Raw genomic sequence first — 22,394 nt, 5'->3', positions numbered from 1 at the left:
GGGTACTGATTGACCAATGGAGAGCAGCATGCCCAGTCACATGCATGGACTATTCCAACAAGCTGGGAGTAGTAATATCACTTGTCTTTACTCCTTGACCTGGAGAAACAGCTGAAAGATAAGAAACTGTGGACTGAGAGAGGGGAGTCCTAGGCAGGGAAACAAAGCACTCGTTGTCTGCCTGTGTGAATTGAAAATTTGTAGCCTGCTTATGCCACCTCTCAAAGTGAGATTTCCAGATTCAAATCCTGTTAGAATTTAGACTGTGTTCTTATTTTTATTCTTCCTTTAATAACTATTTCTAGTCTCTTTAGGTTTTCAACTTATCACTTAATATCTATTTTTCTGTAACTAATAAAACTCATTTAATGTTTTATCTTAACCAGTGCGTTTGAGTCAAGTGTTTAAGCAAATCTTAGCTCAGTAAGAAAAGCAGTAGCATGTCTCTTCCACTTTGAAGGAAGGGCGGACTGGACAATAAACTTCAATGGTCAGGCTTTTGAACAAGCAAGACAGTATAGTCGTGAGCGGGGGAGCTAGCTAGTGCTTCTCTATTGTTCGTTCATGAGGGGCTGGGGAAAGCATTCATGGAACAAAGTTGGCTGTGTGTCACCACCTGCTGTCAGATTGGATGATACCAGAATCTGGAAAGACTGCGTGTCATCAGCCAGAGCATGCTGGAGAGCCAGCCTCTAGCTAAATAGTTGATACGGGCACCCAGCAGTTCCACAGCTCCCAGGCTATAGGCCAGGGGTTCTGCATACCATCACAGACCTATTATCCACGAACTTATCTAATTTTTTTTTAACCTTGTTACAGTCTTGGTCTTCACAGCATCCTCTGGCAAAGAGTTCCACACTTTGTGCATTGTGTGAAGAAATATTTCCTTTTGTTTATTTTAAACCTGCTGCCTATTAGTTTCATTTGGTGACCCCTAGTTCTTGTGTTATGAGGAGTAAACACTTATTTAATTTCTCCACAACAGTCATGATTTTATAGACATCTATCAAATCCCCCATTAGTCATCTCCGTTACATTTTCTTTTAACCATACTAGGTAACAAGCGAGGTGTTTCCACAAACTGTAGTTTAAGAACCAAGTATGCTGAATCCTTTACAGTGAAATGAATACAATATAATTAAATTTATATTCAGGAAATTTATTCTGTCCCTTGTAGGATATAAGCAGATTGCACCACATCTTTGATACGACATTCCGTATCAAAGATAATGTAATCTACCAGCACCCTTAGCACAGTAGGTTTAATGACCAAGTACATTCGCATGTGTCATTTCAAATATTTTCATGTCTTCCACAAATTTTGTTCCAAAAAGTTCTGATGTACGATTTTATTTTCTACATACATTGTACAGTATATAAAATTCCATTTTAGGGGGGAGGGGAGAGAGGAATAAAGAATACATTACTTCCATTTATGTATACAAATTTTATTGCAAGACCTGTAATTTGTAAGTCTACAGGTGCAGACACACAATGACCATTCTAGAAAGGCTTCAAAACCTGCACAAAAGAGAAAAATTGAATATTTCATTCAACACCAACGCCAAATAAAAGTGACAAGGGACTCCCTCAATAGCTAAACAGGAAGCTTTCCAAATATTCTCTCTCCATGAACAAACAAAATCCTCCATATTTTTGGTCCAAGATGTACGTTTTATATTGGCAGACATACGGATGCAGTTGAGTCTATGAGCGAGTGTACTTGCCCCAGATGTGCAACATAAATACAGAAGCAATAAAGAGGAGACTCATAACCAAAACTGGAACAGGACCACTAGAAATAAAGAAAAAAAAGTCAGTTAACCTCAGCAATACATAAAGATAGCTTGTTCTGAAGGTTAGGTAGAACCATCCAAATAAATTCCTCAGTAAATACACAGACTTAATACCAAAGCTCCCTCCTGCTCCCACACACACACCCCTCACAAATTAGAGTGATGATTATTTTTTCATCTAGTGCAAAGATAACAAACATAACTTGTACAATTAACATCTGAATTCCATAAACACTTCAGATTAACAGAAATAAAAATCGTTTTCTCAGAATTGGTATCTGCCACATTAGGTTGGAAATCTAAGATTTATTTTTAATACCTCAGTTTTGAATTGCCAAAAGGATATTGATGCTTCCATTTGAGTATTCCATTACAGGAAGTATTTAGTCATTCATTGATAAACACTTCTTGTATACAGGATTTAAGGACTCACAGATGGTAAACTTTATCTACACGTTTTTCAGTTCAGGTTTCCATTTCCCATTCTGGTGGGTCTAGTACTGAGTTAATGACTTGAAAAGTCTTATGCTCTGTGTGTGTACAAGTAACACTAGAGTCCCCCAACAGCTAGTCAAACCCTCGGCTCAAAATCAGAATATTTTAGCTTAGGAAAGTAATTTATAGCCAACTCCCCAGTTTTTAAGAAGTGAAGAAGTCAACAGAATTTAAAATGCAGTGAGGCAACATTTTTCAAGTAGGCTTTTTATACTAGTTACACCAGTTTCAGTTTGATTAAATTTATTGCAAACGACACTGAAAAGATCACAAGCAGAAGTTCTGTCCATTATAAAATCCTTATCTAAAACTTCCAATCTGAACTTCATGTTGGAATCTTTCATGCTCACTGGTTCTATTTTTAAGAAATTACAATTCGGGTATATTTTTGAAAATCTTCTCATACAGTTTCAGTTTTAGATTGTGTTAAACTGGCTGTTCTATGCAATGACTAGTCTGAAGGGGATTCCAAGCAAGTTAACGTGAGTCTTCTACAACACAATAAAAACACCATTTTCTTATTGTACATCTCATAACACAACACTGTACCGGATTTCCCTTCATTAACCTATCCCAAACTTCAAATCATAATAAGCATTACAGACATCCAAAAGTATGATTCATGCTATAAAGTTTTTATAATCAAGCAAATCATACTTGACCATAATGTAAGAATGAAACTGAAACAACTGATCCCCTTCAAGCTACGGGCTTCAAGATTTTTCAACAACCCAGTTTTCTGATTCATAGGTTTCTGAACCTCCTCCTCTCAAACTGTTTTAGACTATGCATAGTAGATAGCAATTATGATTTAATTTGGCTTTTGTGGAGAATCCTGAATCTTATCTAGCAGGATATAGGCATGTAGAGGCATTTAGCAATCAAACTAAGAGAGTGCACTTACATATTTTAGTTTGCACACACACTGCAATTCCATAGGTAACTCTTAACCAATCCATCATTCTCCCATCTTCACAATCTACTTCTAGACCCCAAAAGTAGAATTTTATGTATTCATATTTAATGAAGCTCTAGGATCTTCCACAATCATAAAAACAAAGAACAAAAATTAAGAGGAACCACCCAGCAACATATTTGACTTGCCACTTGAATCAATAGATCATTCTGATCCTTATTAAAATACAAAGTCTTCAGATCATTCCTCTCTCTCATCCTCTCCAAAAATACAACAGCTTATCTCCTCATAGAACAATTACAATTTATCTACCATATTTCCGTTAAGACAGATTGGTTCTTCCACATGGTAAATGATGACAATCACAGACTATTTTCCAAAAAAAGCTGATCTCTAGTTGACTCTGGTCTCAACAGAATTTTGTATTTATTTTAGATTTGTCCAGAAGCCTAGCTTAGTTTCAAGCTTTTTAAGCAGTGGGAAATATTGTAAAGCAGTTTTGTTCTTATATTCTCAGGATCAAGACCACACGAAATCCTTAATTTTTTTAAAGAGCTCATTTGTTTTGCTTCAAAGTAAGTATACAATCTCAAAGATTCTCAAAACTGACAGAAAGCAGTTGCTTCTACTGGTAAACATGTAAGTAAAAATTATTCTCTCAACAACTGATTTGACTGAAATATGACAAACACAATGACCAAAGAAAGAGTGTAACAAGACAAACCCATGGTCATTTAAAAAGGACTTTGTGTAAATGCATGTGAAACATACAGATAAATCTGAGTTAAGAGTATTAAAATCCTCTGGTGGGAAAGGAACTTTATTATATTGACATGTTGGTGTGAAGTCTTAGGTTTTTTTTAATACAAGCCTTTTATTTTTTTAAATCTTACTTTGGTGAAAGTATATTAGCGTTTAGAGGCAGCCAAACTGGACCTCCTTAAATCAGACAACTTTGTTATGGGTTCGCTCTTTAAGAATCTGCATGTGACAGAGACCTTATGTAAGCCCTGTCTCTTCATAAACATATGCAAAACCAAAGACTCCCAAGTGCATTAACCTACACGGAAAACCTTGGTGCCTTGCTAATTAATATCACCGTTAAAGAGTACTAAACTTCAGTGAAGAAAGTATTAGTTTATTAATTTTTCCTGAAGAATAATCTGCTGCATAAATTGCACTTCATTATGCCACAGTGGCAATACACAGGAACATTACTGGCTACAAGGAGTCCAAAAAGCCTGATGCTATAATCTACTGATTTTACAGACCTCATTACAAAAAAAAAAAAAAAGAAAGAAAAAAATTACTCAGTACTGACAAATCATTGCATTTTCCATTGCACTCTCTCCAATCTCATGGAAGGTCCTTGGAGATTGACCATTATTCCCCACCAACACACACCTTCTTCTCATCCTCATTACGCTCAACATTTTTTCTGTCTAACCAGACGAACTCCCTTAAGAAGAAAAATAAAGGTAAATAACTACAGTTGTGACTCCGTTATCTAAAGCTCCATGCAGTCAATATCATTTTAAGTCAAATCTGGCTTTGCCAAAAACCAAACCATTATGCTCAAGATTTCCCATATACAGTCTTGAAATTCTCAGCGATCAGAGTGCCACAAAGGAGGGCAACAAGTCTCAAGCAAATTATTTTGCTCCGACTATCCTTCCCATTAAAATATTCTCTCCACCCCACATAACCAAGATCTTTTCAACTTTAGCCCACTGCTCCTTGGTAACACACACAATCCATTTCAAACAACTCTTTTTCTTATGTTGCTTTAAAAGGTTTCTGTTTAGCTATTTCTCCAATAAACAGGATCATTTTCTCAGGACAAAAATTAAGTTGGTTGTCAATCTTTTAATTGTTACTATTCCTGATTTAAATGCAGATGATAAAACATAATGCAGTATTTCAGTAGCAGAACTACTGATAATACAAAATCTGTCTTTTCACATGTATGACATTCTTTCATCATAATGAAAAACTAGTTATGCTATTAATGGTTGAAGGACACTTTCCTTTTAAACTGTTTACAATGGTTTATAACTTTTCCTAAAATGTTTAAAGCTACAATATTGGTTCCTCAACAGTGTTTAGAAAAGGTGCTTCAGGCATTCAGTGAAACCATTCAGAAGCTATTTTGTATTCAAACTAAGGATTTACTTGGACTATGTTCTGCACACCAGGGAACATGCTTTTAAAAAGGAACCTCTGTTAAGCCACTGCAGAACTGCACCTGGGTGCTGACACTCGTGCGGATCCAACATATTGAAGTGTTTTTCCACCCAGAGTGAAAGGGAGAAGAAGCCCTTCAGGAACAGGGCACTGAAGTTTGTCTGCTGAACTAGTCACTAACAGAGAATGGGGGCAGGAGTTGGTGAAATTCTAATGATGCAGGGCATAATTATGAGGTAGAGAAGGGGCCAGCACTTAGAAAGGAGACGTCAAAGGTTCACCAGCGAGTTTCTTTGTAATGGCTGTTTTCACCATTCTCCCTTAGACCTAAATACTATCACCATCACATGCTGAAAAGTTCCTGGCTAAGAGATCACAGTTCATATCTTTACTAATTGCCTATGGAGGTCAGAAACATGCACGGAGAAAAGAGGAATTTTCCTTTCTGGATATGGGCTTTGGTGATCTTGATGAGGTGGGAACAGACAGTCCCTTCTGTCAGCATTGGTAATTTCCTGAAAAAACTAGTTTAGGACAGTGTGCTAGTAAATGCCAGTTTAAACCAGGAAATGGAGAAAAATATTAGAACATATTAATGAATATTAATGAAATATATTTAGCAATTTGATAATAGTTTTGCAGTAATATGTGTAATTTTAAACTAAGGAAATAAAACAAAAAAGAGCCTTAATTTAAAGATATAGGCAATTGCCCTGGCTATTTCAAACAAAAACTTCTTAATCTGGGAATTTCTCCTCTTTGTTTAGCAAAGAAGGGGAATTCCCAGATTCAGACGTTTCAGTTTGTTTGAGGTAGACTGCCAAACTAACTGTCTAGTTGGCTCAAATGCAACTGCTGTAACTAAACTGAGTACAGAGACTCAAGTCAAAATATTTGAACATGAGCACTGGACTCAATTCATGGTTATTTTGAGAAAGTTCATAAAGATGACGAGGAGAGTCTTTGACGCACAAATTGCAAAGAAAAAGTGAGTGGGAAGACAGACCATATGAGGACACATTTTGCAACATGCAGTGGAAAGAAGAAAAATACCAGAACCACTGACTTTGGCTAAAATGCACTGCCATTGACAAGTACATCAAAAGAAAGCCAGATCCAGGTCAGCCAAAGATTACGTGGAGGAAGTATCACTGTTTTTCAACCACAAATGGATATGTTTGTAACAAAAACAACTTCAGAACTGAAACAAAAGATAAAATTCTTCAGTTTTCAAGTCTTTTTTTTTTTTTTTTTTAAATGGCTGTAATAGTCCCTTTTCTGTTATTGAGCATCAAACTTTTCAAGTAATCATCAGCCGCCTAAGTCCAGGTTACAAAGCACCCAATCAAAAGCAAGTGGCAGGTGAATTGTTAAACACCATTACTGATGGCAGGAGGGTGGAAGCAAGCAATGAATTAAGTGGAAAAGCAGTTACATTAATACAAGATGGGAAAAAGATGCAAAGTATGAGAAGTGATTTGGAACAAAATCATGACACTTTGGCTAAATATTGATGCACAGCACATTTGTCCAAGTAGATTTAGCCAGACCTTATACCAAGTGCTTTGATGAAACGTTGTAGATTTACAAAAATATTTTCATAATCACCATTAGACTCGAGGCTGGTTAAAAGAATACCAAGATATATAACACCCCAATTCCCTGGGTGATATATGATAGAACAGTCAAATAACATGCATGGAAACCTCTGATAAAAATCAGGCACATTATTTCAGGATTGTGAATCATCTTGAGGGAGAACTTGAAGATAATGGTCAGTATAACTGATAATCAAAGAGCTTCCAAGAAGTGAAGAACTAAAACCAGCTGCTATAACACCTGACACACTCCAAAAGGGACACATCAACAATTGCTGTTGCATGCAAAGTATGGTTGAATCTAATGATAAATGAAGATCTTGCTCCATCATGCAAAGCAGAAGTACAAAAAGATTTCATGAGGCAATTACTCATGTACACATCTTGGCCAAACTCCTTCATCCAAAATATGTAGAAAAGGAATTGTCAGCTCAACAAAAAGAAATTGCAAGGCAGTGGCTGCGCAGCAAAAAAAAAAAAAAAAAAAAAAAAAAAAAAAACCCACACACCTCAGCTTTCTGCCATATATACTTGCATTTCAAGCAGAAGCAACTCTGTATCCACAAAAAAAAAGAAAAAAAACCCAACCGCAAATAATATTTTCATCTGCTATCAAGAAAAAAATGTCCCTGTAACAGTGGAAAAATCTGAGGAATGCTGATATTCTTTCTAACTTGGTGCAACTCCAACCTCGAGCAAGCACAGAATGAATATTTTCAAACTTTGTATACATCCATTCAAACCTGGAAAATAGGCTCAGTCTATTCACTACATTAAAGTCGGTCATCTGCTACAGAATGCCATATGCCCAAATGGACTTGGAGCGGTTGTCTGCAACTCTGCATGTTTCTGATTGCTTAGTGCTTCAAGCCTGAAATTCTGCGTTATTGTCATTTTCATCTAATCAAATGTTTGACTTTTGTTTACATATCAGTGAAAACTAAGTCGAAATGTACAACATCCTTGAGAAAATACTGAACCTAACTGTACAAACATTTCAATGTTCAGTATTATAGTTACCTATTAGTATTAAACCCACTGCAGTTTTACTTTTTTGTACAATCTCTGAATCTATTGCCTCATGTAACCACAATTTGAATATATAACTAAAACTAAGTGTACAGTGCTGCATATTAATGGAAGTATTTAAGATAATTCCAGTTTAAGGCATTTTCTAACTAGTTTTTCCCTGGGTTGTTAAAGAACCACAGTTTTACCTGGTAAAAATCAGCTCTGGTATATACTATGCCATCCCTGGCTTCTGTTTTGAATTGACTCCATAGAAACAGGCTGTTTCTCTCTACTCCTTGACTGTATTTGTCCATCACCCCTGCCTGGATGAGGATGGAAGGAAAAAGCCTTGTTTGGGGGGGGGGGGGGGGGGGGCATCTATCACTTTTTTGAAAGGGACAAGACTATCTTGAAAAGTGTTCAACACTTGCAGAAGTGAGAAAACTATAGGTCTAAGTGTATAGAAGACTTTGTGAATGGAATGATATTTTAATATCGCTATCAGAATGGCCATTTTGTTTTAGATTGCTTTTGCTGCTTGCTCAGGAAGTTCTTTCTTTGAAGGCCAGCTGCAGCACCTGCCTCTCTCTTTGATTACTACCTTAAGGTAGCCGAGAAGGTGAGTGCTGAAGATACAGGGTAATGGGCAAAGAGACTGGTTGAGAGCACCTGGATGTCTTCAGCCCAATTACAGAAGGCCAAGGAAAGATGGGAAGAAGATATGAGGCAATAAAACAAACCTGTGCAATCGGTGTGAGCCAAGGCTGAGGTTAGTCTTGTAACACTGGGATGTTTTAAATGTACATAAACACCTATCTATAAGATTAATCTTTTCTATTTTTATATCCAAGTCTCCTCAAGGCATTCTTTTTGGTTTATCCAAGCAATTGTGGTTTTTCCGCTTTTCCATGTGTAACGTGCACAGCACATCAGAACAAAATGACTCATGGAGCCTGGACGACGGTATACAGATTAAAAACAACACGGTCACTCTTTCTCTCCCTTTTTGACTTACACTTTGAGCCCAGGTGAGTCCTCTGTGTAGAATCTCCACATGCCACCGGTGCCTGCCGAAGTAGTGCGGCCTGCGCTCCTAGTCCCACAGCTGGCATTTTTCCTGTGAGGGAGAGACAGGGGAATCAGAACCTGACCTGCATCCACAATCAGCTGAGCACCCAAACGACCGACTTGGCCAAGAAACCCTCCACCCCACACCACGTTTCTGCGCATCTCAGACATAGGCCCGCTGCCACCGTGCTCAGCCACGCACCCTGCTGAGGGGAGAAAGCGGGGGGGCGGCCACAGGGCTATGCCAGGTCCAGGTCTATAGCACTGGTGAGAAGCTGGCTGGCACTCCGCCCCCAACCGCCCGCCCACGGCCTGGCACCGGGGAGAGCGAGGCCCACCAAGGTTTCCTCAGCGCGGGGTCCCCCGGGCGGCCGGGGAGGCGGGTGTCTCCACAAAGCCAAGGCCGCCGCAGCCAGGCTTTAACGGGAGGGAGGGAGGGGGCCGGCGCAGCCGGTACCTTTGCCGAACGGTAGATCCCGCAGCTCGAGGCGCCACCGCTTTGCTGGGGGAGCGGCCGGAGGCGCCGACGCTGGTGCCGCTGGGGTTCGGGCCGGGCTGCGGAGAGAAACAGACAGCGCGTGAGACGGGACCGGCACGAGCCTCGGCGGGGGGGGAGGCGGGGAGCGAGCGGGGTCTCGCGCTCTCACCATGGCAGCGACTCCGGGTTCGAGGCGGGGAAGCGCGCGCGGGGCTCAGAAATCAGAACTCTGCAGTCTCCAAAATTCGCTGCGGCTGCAGTGTAGTAGAACGCCCGGGCCCGGCTCCGCTGCAGAAGTCCAGCGTAGCAGCTGCCTCGCCCCGCCCCAGGACCGTCACGGGCGGCTCGCCTCCTGCCAGGCCCCCCCCGCGGTTGACTACAGCACTGCCTGACTGCTCAGAGAGGGTTGGCGACAGTTTCCCGAGCAGCTATCCCAGCCCAGGGCTCCTGCCGCCAGAGTCCTGGTCCCTTTCTCTGCCCGAACCCCGCCTGCAACAGAGACACCGCAGGATGCACGGGCTAAGGCAGCAGGCAGCGCCAGGACACCTACGGCCTATAGAGACTAATATAAGGCTGATGTGTCCCTAGCCGTCCGCACAGGCAGGGGGCGGAGCTGCGCCTGCGCGCTGCACAGGGACACGTGGCTGCTGGGCAGGTCTAGGAGGATCACTTGACACTTCCCCACGAGGCGGGCTCCGCCTCTTTTCCCTCCGCGCGCCGCCTGTGAAGACAGTAACCGGCGGGGCGGGGCTGGAGGGAGGCTGCACGCGGCAGCATGGCGGCGGGGCCAGACTCGGGGCCTTCCGTGCTGTTCCTGCACCCGGACCTGGGCCTGGGCGGCGCAGAGCGGCTGGTGGTGGATGCGGCGCTGGCGCTGCGGGCGCGCGGCTGCCGCGTGCAGATCTGGACCGCGCACTACGACCCCGCGCGCTGCTTCTCGGAGACGCGGGGGCTGGCGGTGCGCAGCGCCGGGGACTGGCTGCCCCGCAGCCTCCTCGGGCGGGGCCAGGCGCTCTGCGCCGCGCTGCGCATGGCCTACGTGGCGCTCTACGTGCTGCTGCTGAGCGGGGAGGAGGTGGACGTGGTCGTGTGCGACCAGGTGCGTGCGGGGGAAGGTAGCCCCTGACACACCGGCCCAGCCCTGGCGGCCTCCCCTGCAGCAGCGCCCTGCCTGGACCCGCTCCCTGCTGCTCCGAGCCCGGGGCCGAGCTCCTGGGCAGGACCCAGCGCGAAGAACGGGTTCCCCTTCGCCAGCCTGGCGCAGCCCCTCACCCGCCCCAGGCCTTCCCGCATCCCGTCGGGGCCGTCACCTGGCAGGTGGGGAGGAAGGAGCCCTGCTAGCCTGGGGGGTGGCAGCCCTGAAGACCCCGGCATCGGGGGAGCTGGTTAACAAGGGCCCTGAGCTGGGGCAGGGCTGCTGCTGTGTGCCCCATACACAGGAAGGGGCTGGAGCTCGGGTGCAAGCCCGTGTATGGGACCCATCAGCACAGTGCTGTGACCAGGTGCTCTGCTGGTGTGTGCGTATTGGTAGCGTACATGAGAGACGGATTGTCGCCGTCATCTGAAATACCCTTTGCAGCAGCCCATCAGTAATAGTAAACACAGATTCGGTAAAACTGACCAGACACCCACGTTTTCCCCATAGTTAAAATTTTGGTTTTGAATCCGTAGGTGTAGCTCCAGAATAGATTTTATTGTAGAAACTGGGATTAAATAATATTTTCTCTTATTTTCTCCTTCCCTCTCTGGTTTATCTAGGTGTCTGCTTGTATCCCAATTCTCAGACTGGCCAGAACTCATAAGAAGGTTTTGTTTTACTGTCACTTTCCTGATCAGCTTCTGACCAAGAGAGAATCTTTCCTTAAACGCATCTATAGAGCTCCGCTTGACTGGCTGGAAGAGTACACTACTGGCATGGCAGATTGCATTGTTGTCAACAGTAATTTTACAGCAAATGTCTTCAAGGATACATTTAAAACCTTAAATCACATTAAACCAGATGTCCTATACCCTTCATTGCATGTCAGTAGCTTTGAAACAATTGTTCCTGCAGATATAGCTAATATAATTCCCAAAGGGAAAAAATATTTGTTTCTTTCAATCAATAGATTTGAAAGGAAAAAAAACCTAGCATTAGCTCTGGAAGGGTTACATGATCTTCGTGGAAGACTGGATGCTCAAGAGTGGAATGAAGTTCATTTAGTTTTGGCCGGTGGTTATGACGAAAGGGTTTTGGAAAACGTGGAACACTATGAAGAGCTAAAGAATATTTCAACCAAGCTTAATATTAGCGAGCAAGTCACTTTTGTGAGATCTTTTACAGATGAACAAAAAATCTCTCTTCTTAATAACTCTGTGTGTGTGCTTTACACACCAAGCAATGAACACTTTGGCATAGTTCCTTTGGAGGCTATGTATATGAGATGTCCAGTCATAGCAGTTAATTCAGGTGGTCCTTTGGAATCTGTTATAAATAATGTTACAGGGTTTTTGTGTGACCCTCTTCCAACACGATTTTCTGAGGCCATGGAAAAATTTGTGAAAGACCCTGCCTTAAAAAATACAATGGGAGCAGCTGGAAGAGCCAGAGTTTCAGAAAAATTTTCATCAAAAGCATTTACAGAACAGCTGTATCAATACATATGTAGATTAACACAATAACATACCCTCCATAGTGTAACTCTCTGCTTTGTAATATTTGTCATTTATATATGAAACTGTTGGTTAAACAAACATAGACTAGCACAAGTATGTTGAAATATTTAGAAAATGTGAATTAATCTTTAAACTACACTTTTGATACTGTTATATAATATTGTTATATGCTGTTATTATATTATAATATTAACTTCCATAGGAAGTGTAGAGAAGAAAATTTAAAGAAAAAAATTAACTTTACAGGGCAATTCTTTTGTTGTAATACTCAACTATAATTTTCCATCTGAATGAATTTCTGCTGAAAGGCTTTGCCAGATCTCCACCAATTCTGGTGTGGACATGGTCATTGAAAAGCCAATGAGCTATACATACACAATAAAGTCCCAAGAGTGTGTGGTTTTTTTTCAATTTCCAACCACTAGTCTGGTGATCTTGAACAGTCTTAAACTATATTTGTCTATGAACTTTTCTTAAATTGTATCACCGGATCACCTCTGATGTCATAATCCCAGTACTTAGCTGTTGTTCTTGGAGCAGTAGTAGAGGGAGGCGAGAGAAGGATGAAACCAAGAAAGTCAAAATCCCTCAGACAAAACGGGGGTCAGGATTTAACCCCGTCTCCCTCTCAAAAGTCCCTGAAAGCTTCTTGAATATCAGATGTCATACTGAATACTTCTACTGTAGATTACCCTATTATAATTAAGAGCTTTTAAAATATAAATATAATTTCTGACCCCAAAGTTTCAGTGACAAATTATTTTTGCTAATTTTTATATTTCCTATAAATTTATATGGGTAATAGGGTTTGCATCTTGCTACAGTAAAAATAATCAGGAACAAATAAAGATGTATTTAAAGTACTACATTTCATTTTGCCTATTAAAAGCATGTCTTAATACAGTTTTCCTTTGCTGTTCCCCCATATAATCAGCTAGATGTGTGAAAAATTTTTGACAATTTTCTTCCATTCCTTGTAAAGATATATCCCATAGTCTGGGTTGTGCAAAAATGGTAGTTTGAATTAATATTTCCCACCATGAAAACTTCAAAAATTGTGTGGTTTTTTTAAAGAGAAAGTAGTATGATTGTATGTATGTATGTATACATAAAAGCTCAGTTACACCTTTTAAAACTAAGGTGGTGGATGAAGTCATAATGAGAAAAATATACAGGCCTCATTTTTGGTTTTAGAAAATTAGACATATGGAGAACAAATAGATGCATGAAGTTGAAGAACAGCCTTAGATGTAGATTTTGCTTCTCTGCAAGCAGACTTCTGTTGGGAGCAGGCCTTAGCTGTGTTTAGTATGTATTGGTTCTCATACAGTGCAATGTATCAGAACATCACTTGAAAAGATACTAAGGGACTATATTCTGTTAGATGTTGTAGTGGCTTGCCAGAAGTTTGCTTCTAAGTTATTATTTTATGCATTGTATACAAGTTAAAGTTGTATTTTGGTCTAAAATCCTATTGAGGGGAAATAATGTTAAGTCCATAATACAATAACTCATTCTCAGGACAAGGAATACCTGATTTTATAAATACCTCAGTTTATTTTATTTTATTGATCTTTGCAGGCTCAATTCACTTTATTGAACTTTGTTGTCCTAGATGGTTTTTCACCTACAATATTATAATCTTATGTAATGTAATAAAATTGAATTTAATTTTGTAAATGGATATGTAATTTGCATAATTTCCTCATATTTTGAGGTTAAGGTTCTGTACTTATTCTATATGGGGTCTCTGTACCACATTGTGTGTACATTTTTGGGATAGTTAATTTTTATTCCAAGCTGGCTGTAGAAGTTCTCAGATTTTAAAATTGAATTGCTGTTTGAATTTTGCAGAAATTTTAATCTTTCAGTTGTTAAAACTGCAGCCTAGCTTCTACTGTAAAGTTTTTTGGTTTGTTTTACCTTCCTCAGTTTTTAACTAAATATAATCCAATGAAGGCAGCATGCTGCAGGAGCTAGGGCACTGGAATGGGAGTCAGATGACGTGGATTCTATTCCCTACTCTACCATTGATGTGTGTCCTTGCAGTAAGCCCCCTCCATGCAGACAGTGGTCTGCTGTCCCTTATGCCTCAGCCTTCCTTCTTCACCTCTTTTCCATTCACTGACTCTTTAAGCTGACAAAGTTTAAACATGTAAAGCAGGGTGGTCAATAGGCGGAACATGGGCCAAATACTTTTGAACAGACTGCAAAAATGTTTTATTTGCTTATTGTTATTGGTATTGCAGTGTGAAAAATATTTCTCTGGAATCTGGACCTTGACTATACCTTGACCAAGAAATCTGGACCTTGATGAAAATAATTGCCTAGCCTTGATAAAAACTTTTCATACCTTAACGTAACAGTGAATGAGTAAAAAGGACTAGTAAGAGGAAGAAGGGGAAGCTGGACTTTAATGCTCTGCTAAGCAGGCACCTTTTCCAGTGAATAGACTTTCAGGAGCCAATTGATATGGATGGTGAGAGAGTTGAAGAGGAAAGAGTTTGGGGTGGTTGGTGCCTGTTTCCACACAAATCCAGGCCTCCTGCTGCATAATTTACATCTAACATCTCACAGGGCTTGACAATAGATAACATGGAGTGTTACGTACACCAATACCTACTAGATAGCTGCTATCAATGACAGTTTCAACTTTAAATTATCAGCATTTTATTGAATTTAAGATGAGTCATACAAACTTGTCAGTGGTCTATATACTCAGCTGAAATTGGATGCTGGACTTTGCACCAACCCTGGTTCAATGATGCAATTGTTTATCACCGACAGTTGCAGTGTTGCTGGGGTGATGTACTGTATTGCGTATAGATTGTTATCCTCTTTCTGTGACAACTGCAAAGGCATTAGGGAATAATTAATGTAACCAGGGTTTAACTACAAAGCCCCCTTTTTTTAAAAAAAAGAAAAATATAAACTTATGTTTTCAAAATTTAAGATAGACTCTTAGGAGAAAAAGGGCTTTTTCCTGAAATTTTGGAGGAAATTCAGTTTACACTTTTCCAGCTAAAGAGATTTTAAACCGCTTATTAGAAACTTCAGACATTTTAAAAAATATTTTCTTGTATTCTTATTTCCTTAAAGTAAATTATATTTTAGGAATTAGTAAATACTTCCCACCATAGTGTATCATAGTTTTCAAACAAAAGGAAATTTTCACAGCTAGTATTTTTCAAAAACCAGGAATGAAGCCACTAATGAAAAAACATGCCAAGGACTAGTATTTTTAGCGTCAAAGCCAAAAGGAGGAGGAAAAAACCCCATGTCAGTTCAGAACGTTGTCAAAGCCGACATCTAAAATCTCTGTGTGCCTTTTCTTTTAGAAAGCTTTATATATAAGCTTTTATATGAGGAATACATTTGTCAATGGATGTGAGCAGGTATAACTTCATTCCTATTGGTTTGAACAGGAAAAGCTTCGTAGCTACAGTGATTCCTGTAAGAGGACTTCAATACATACACATTTTCTGAAGAGTCTTCATTATCCCTTTGTTCTGTGCTGTCACTTCTCAGACAAGAATGGCTCTTCATCTCCACGCTGACCCAGACTATTTGATGCTTCTCACATCCTCAAGGTCTATTGTGGAATTTGGCTCAGCAGACGCAGTCTTTGGCACGCAGTACTTCTAAAGTCAATAATGGTCCATGGTGAGCTTTTAATCATATGGACTACAGCAGCTGGGATGGAGCATGGACCAAAGACTTCACACTTACCTTTGAGTGGAAAGGCCTATTCCATCTAGAAGGGATGGAGGACCTGTCCCAGTTCAGCCCAGGAAGCTTTTGGGATTAAAGTAGTTTAACATAGTGTTATCATCCAGGGATAGAAAAATTTCCCTGACACCTACCAGCCCACTTGAAAACATCTGCATCACTGAGCCCCCAAAATACCATGTCCCTGTGATTTGAAGGAACAAAACATCTGTGGACTCCATCATTGTAGCATTGTCAATTAGTTTTCTTTTAATACATTTTTTAAAGTACATTTCTCTGTCTCCTGATCCTTATATTGTGTTTCACACTGCTTTTTATTTCCTGTTACAGAGCATATATTTTTTTCTGCATTCTCCACCCATCATATCCTTTTCCTCCCCACTATGTGGTTTTCTGTTCTCTTCAGTCTCCCCTACACATTATGTCTCTTTTTCTCCCCAAAGAGTTTTCAGTCTATCCTATATTTAAATTTATCCTCTCATTCCACCTCACATTCATCTGCTCCGGTCACACCTGCATGCCAACTACACACCCACTAACATGCACCCAGTTTCTCACACCTGTTTGCAGCCATCTTCTTACAGGCTCCTAGCTCTGCTTTTTGTTCCCATTAAAAGAAATAGCTTCCCTGCTCTCGTTCTTTGATTTCCCTCGTGAGAAAACTGTAAGCACCTGAGCTTCTCTGCTCCTTGTTCCTCCTCCCCATCTCTCAAAAAAGCAGTAACCTAACCAGCACTCACAGGCTTGCTCATTTGCCTCAGGAGAAGAAGCCAGCAGCTCTAGGTGATCTGGCCCCAGTCAGCTCATTTATCACCTCCAACTTCTTTTTGCCATGGGTTTTTCAAGTTCTAGGGTTAAGCAAATAGGGAACAATCCAGCCAATACTACTGAATGTAGCGCTTGCTACCATGACTTTTACTCCTGGAAGCAAGTACTTGTGACTGGTAATAAGTGTTTATAGGATCAGGACCATAAATAAGCACTGAAAAAACAAAATCAGAACTTACAAGTAGTTTTATGAAACTATACAGTGAGCAGATTTCATCATATAATACTTAGAATTTGTATGCTTTTTAAAAAGAAACACTGTCCTGGGCTGTATGCTCCCTCCACAGCTGCCATAGACTTCCCTGGCTAAAGCCTGAGGATCTGTTCCTATGCTGCCTACCAGGCCTTATTAAAGGATCCTAAATCATTCAGAAGTGTGAAGGCAAGTTTAATTGAACATAAGAATGCCATACTGGGCCAGACCAATGGTCCGTCTAGCCCAGTATCCTGTCTTCTGACAGTGGCCAGTGCCAGATGCTTCAGAGGAAATGAACAAAACTGATCCATCCATCCATCAAGTGATCTATCCCTTGTCCCATCTCAACATCTGGCAGCTGGAGGTTTAGGAACACCTAGAGAGTGGGGTTGCATCCCTTACTATCTTGGCTAATAGCTATTGATGAACCTATCCTCCTTGAAGTTATCTAAAACTTTTAAAAACCCAGTTATACATTTGGCCTGCTCAACATCCCATGGCAATGAGTTCCACAAGCTGGCTTTGCAATTTGTCCTCCTCATTCCGCCTGAGGAAAAATATGTTTGCTTTGATTCCCTCTCTCTGCTCCCCACAAGAGCTGCCTTCCTTCCCATGTCTTGTTCCATGTCTCCGTGCAACAAAGACAATGATTTACTCCAACCCCTTCCCCGCTCAAAGAAAATCTGAAACAGAGCTTCATTTCTCCCCTGCTGCCAGCCCCGTCTTCCCACACAGTCGGTGGAAGCTCTGTGTCAGTTGTTCCCTGCCCTGTCTGTCATGATGTGCACAAGCTAGCCATTGTTGGTTCCCAGCCTAGTAGGAGGGGAGAACGGTATATTGGAAGGTCAGATATGAAGAGAATGGGGGAATCGCAGCAGGGTGCAAGCATGAGTCCCAACACAGTGCCAACTTCCAGCAGATTGAAAACTTTCCTGCTACCCAGCCCAGTTCCCCAAAATAAAAATCTGGAGATTAGCTAGTCGTTTAAGGGCCTTGTCTTCACTAGGATAAAAAGGGATATATTTAACTTGAGTTATCTCACTCATGGTATAATCCTAATAAAGAGGAGGCAATTTGTAGTTTACACATAATTAATAGATGGAGGGAAAGAGTAGGCTCCCTCACAGTCTGTACTTCAAACCTGCTAATTCATATGCAAACTGCCTTGTCCTTCACTAGGATTTTACTTTTAGTGAGGTAATGAGTAAAGGACACACCTTGTTTTCCTAGTGAAGACAAGACCTCTGTGAAATGCACACGGGAATTATCTATTTTCCAAGGTGAATCAGTAATTTGTTTATTATGATTAAACACTTAAATATGAGTCAGCGCTCTTTCACTGACATCATTAATGTGCGGAAATTTTCTGCTCTCACTGTTTTCTGACTGATGTCACATTCGGCAGATGAATCTGACCCAGAGTATCTGAGGGTTAAAGCCATGTTTGTGCATGTCCTGGGTGAATTCCAATATTGGTTAGAACATTTAGCCTATGTAAATTCCCCTGGCATTTCCACTGGCTAAAGTATTCATCTTTATTTTCTATCCTAAATTACTGAATACAGTTGCTGTGCATGACAAAAAGTGACTCGGCTTTGTACTGGTGAGATGAATCAGGTATATAATGTTTGGCCTATACTTTGAGACTAAAGGTACAAGGTTTCTGAAATCTCAGATTATGGACCACCTTTTAAAACAGAGGTGCTCTCTTGGATACTTCTTCATCCCGATCCCATGCCTTCCCTTGGCAGCTTCCATGTTTAAAAACATAAAAAAACAACATGAAGACAACATTATGAAGAAAAGTTTAAAATAAACTCTGTTTTGAATGATGCAAATGCTTGATTACATCCCCTTATTTTGTGTCTGTGCAATTTATTTCCTCTCCATTGGTACAGTACTATACATTAATTGGTACTGATTTTTCCCCCTGGAAATCCAAAAAGAGATTTGGTTTGTGCCATCATTCGCAGGAAACATCACTGCTCCATTAGCAGATGCTTTGCCATTTGAACAGAAACAGCTCCCTGAACTATCTGGAGATGCTCCAGGGACCACAGTTTAAGAACCAACCTGTCATACAGATGTGAAATATTATTTTCACAGAACCAGTTTGTTATGCTATCTCTAGACTACATTAACAAACTAACGAGGCAAGTGTAGCGCTTCCAAGATGACAATTTCTAAAGTATTATTTTTATTCCTAAATTTATATTTTTATTCATACATCACTGGCACTATGAGAGCCAGGGTATAGGAAGTCTCTAGGGACAGTAGTCGCCAAGCAGAAGTTGGAGAAATGGAAAGAGTCAGGGTCAGAGTCAGGCCAGGATCAGAGATCAGAGGTAGTACCAGGCTGGAATCAGGAGGCAAGGTAAGTACAGACTGGTGAATAGGAGATCAAGCTGAATGTGGCATTACAGCAGGCCAAAATCTGTGTGGTTGCCCAAACAACTTTCTGAGGCAACCCCTGGGGTTAAACAGAGTGCTTGGCCAATCATAGGGCTGCAGGGTACCATCACTCTGGGTCTCTTGGGCAGTACTCCTTGTACTTTGGCTGTACTTCTGCATAGCCTCCTGCTAGCTCTGTGGGAATATTGTCTCTACTAGATTCTACAGACTTGGATTCTAGTTCCCAGATCCTTATAATGACCCAGGACTACAGGTTAGAAATGTGCATTCTTTGTGCTCATATTTTCTGTTTTGTTTAAAGTTTTAAAAATGAGTAACTTCTTACACATGCCATATACATTTGTTAGATGACAAAAAGGAGAGACAGTAAGACCAAGTACCAGAGAGAGAATGAGTAAAGGCACAGAAAGACAGAGGCACAATGACGGGAGATAGCCTCTAAAGAAGATACTGATATTAATAAGGCCCAGTTTTGCCATGGAAGGCATTAGCAGTTTTGTGAGAAAATTAATTATAGGATCTGATCCTTAATAAAGGATTTAAATTCATACCTCACACCCCATATAAGAGCTGATGGGTGAGAAGATGAAACCAGAGTAAAGCGGTTGCAAGGGGAAATCCTCCAACTCAGATACTTGCCTGCATACAACCCCAGTTTATTAGACGACACCAATGAAGAGAAAAAGCATATTAAGCAGAATAAGGGATAACAATGTGGAGGGGAAGTAGGAAAATGTTTTCTCACTGAGTGGGTATGGGGGGATGCTGAAAGTGAACAAAAGGAGAGAGAGAGAGCAATTTGGTTTTACGGTCTCTCCACTTTCTAATATCCTAATCTGCAAAGTGAAAAACAGCAGTTTTACTTAGTTTGCTTCTACCACTGATGGTAAATAAGATGAATTATGAATAAACTATTCAAAATAATAATTTTTTACGCCATTTTTCAGACCATGAAAAGAAATTGCAACGTGGAGTAACCATACACTCCATACACTCAGGTTAAACTAGTCTCATAACATTGATTTCTTTTTTCTTTCGTTACTGTTTTATGATACTTTTCACAATATAAAAAAATTATAGATTTTAATATTTATATAGAGGCTATAAAACCTCATGTTGCATCATCATATTGTTAAACTTTATTCTTCTTTATTATTCTCTCTCAAAACTGCTGATATTCTATTTTGATTTGTAATTTATTATATAGTTAATATTACAGAGGGATTTTTCAATGAAACAATAGCTATAGACTACAGAGAAAATATGGTATTATTCAACTAACATACCCAATAACAAGAACATTAGCACAGCTAGCAGAAAGATATTTTAATTATAATCACCTTTGTATGCCTTTATGGTTAAAGCAGCACATGTGACTTGAAGAGAAAGGAATCAGAGGTCAGTTTATATTGGTTTATGAAAGTTCAGTTCTACACTGCTGTATATTTTGCAGATTAACCAAGTTGAGTCCAGGTTTTAGCACTACTTGTCATGCGGAAAGGCCAACAAGTTTGCTCCTATGAATCTGAGGTGAGCTAATAGAACTATTAAAAATAGAACTGATCATAAATTGAAAAACAGAAACGCCAATCTAACAATCACACAATTGCTAATTTTTCAAAACTTTACATGAGACATTCAAGTAAGACACTGGAAAATAAGCATACATGGACTTATTCAAACAATCAGTAATACAATTAAATGCACATACCATATTTTAATTTAATACAAATTTACTTTTACAATTATACGAACACACTTCTGCACTGTGCAACAAAAACTACAATGTATGAAAAATGATATCTTCATTTATTCCCTGGCAATGGCAAATGAAGAATTAAGTGTAAATCTTGGCATTACATGTGTGCATAAATTCAATTGTAAGAGCGTCATGTCCTTTTTTCATTTCTATTCAGTACTTTGTTTTTGGCTTAGGGCCAGATCCTGAAATCAGGTTTATTGCTAGGTAAAGTCAATGTGGCTATGCCTGGTAGTAAGCACTAAATCCAATCACAGGGTTTTCAGGATCAGATCCTTAGCTACACTGGGTACATTTTACAAGATGAGGGAGGAATATACTATGAGGATATATGCAATCTAGTGGGAGTGCCATCTCATATTGATACGTCAGGTGGATGGTACTTGGGAGAGAGATTACCACCACTTACTTTTTTACTCCATCAGTACAAAGCAAAGCCCAGCATGCCTCCTGAGCCCCACCAAGCATGCGTCAAACTGGGAAGTCTAACAGGGCAGTAGAGTCCCACCAAGGACAGCCAGGCGCAGAGAGCCCAGGAGAGCCTATGAATGTATCCGAGCCCCACTGAGGGGAAGACCAAGCCCAGAAAAGCCCTTCAGAGCATACATTATCATATTTTGAACCTCAGCACACTCTAACTTGCCTGACATTTCATTTTCTTGTCTCCAGTGGGCAGAGCTTAGTTTGTGGGTGGAGCTTGGAAGAATACCTCTACTTTTGTCTCCCCAATTCAACCCCTATCAAAAGTGATCTAGCCAGTGATGGTTTTACCCTTTCTGCTGCCCTAAGTCAAGGCTCCATGTGCTCCAGGGCAAGTTGGACCTAAATTTTGGAAGCTGGACAGGCATGGGAGGCAGTGTGGGATTGTGGGTTATGTACGTTAGCTGGAAGTTTAAGAACATAACATAAGAATAGCCATACTGGTTCAGACCAATGGTCCATCTAGCCCAGTATCCTGTCTTCTGGCAGAGGCCAGTGCCAGAGGCTTCAAAGGGAATGAACAGAATAGGGAAATTAACAAGTGATCCATCCCCTGTCGTCCACTCCCAGCTTCTGTCAAACAGAGGCAAGGGACACCCAGAGCATGGGGTTGAATTCCTGACAATCTTGGCTAAGTTTTTGATGGACCTGTCCTCCATGAACATATTTAGTTATTTTTTGAACACCTTTATAATTTTGGCCTTCACAACATCCCCTGGCATAGAGCTCCACAGAATGACTGTGCATTGTGTGAAAAAATACTTCCTTTTGTTTGTTTTAAACCCGCTG

General features: G+C 40.5%; 2 protein-coding genes across 2 annotated transcripts; one reads left to right on the top strand and one right to left on the bottom strand.

Moving 5' to 3' along the window:
• Positions 1-1,334: 1,334 nt before the first annotated feature.
• On the bottom strand, positions 1,335-10,117 carry SEC61B (SEC61 translocon subunit beta). The gene is made up of 4 exons (XM_067569841.1): positions 9,716-10,117; positions 9,526-9,623; positions 9,016-9,117; positions 1,335-1,795 (listed from the first exon to the last, which is right to left on the bottom strand). Exons 1-4 carry the CDS (start codon positions 9,716-9,718, stop codon positions 1,708-1,710), a joined length of 291 nt encoding a protein of 96 aa, XP_067425942.1. The 5' UTR covers positions 9,719-10,117; the 3' UTR covers positions 1,335-1,707.
• Positions 10,058-12,855, top strand: ALG2 (ALG2 alpha-1,3/1,6-mannosyltransferase). Its single transcript, XM_067569840.1, has 2 exons — positions 10,058-10,645; positions 11,305-12,855. Exons 1-2 carry the CDS (start codon positions 10,322-10,324, stop codon positions 12,205-12,207), a joined length of 1,227 nt encoding a protein of 408 aa, XP_067425941.1. The 5' UTR covers positions 10,058-10,321; the 3' UTR covers positions 12,208-12,855.
• Positions 12,856-22,394: the final 9,539 nt, after the last annotated feature.

The sequence above is a fragment of the Emydura macquarii genome, unplaced genomic scaffold (assembly GCF_026122565.2).
Source record: "Emydura macquarii macquarii isolate MOO-44397 ecotype Brisbane River unplaced genomic scaffold, CSIRO-AGI_Emac_v2 contig_2948, whole genome shotgun sequence".
Classification (NCBI taxonomy): Eukaryota; Metazoa; Chordata; order Testudines; family Chelidae; genus Emydura; species Emydura macquarii.
Note: the sequence above shows the minus strand (reverse complement) of the source record. Positions and strands in the feature narration are given on the sequence as shown.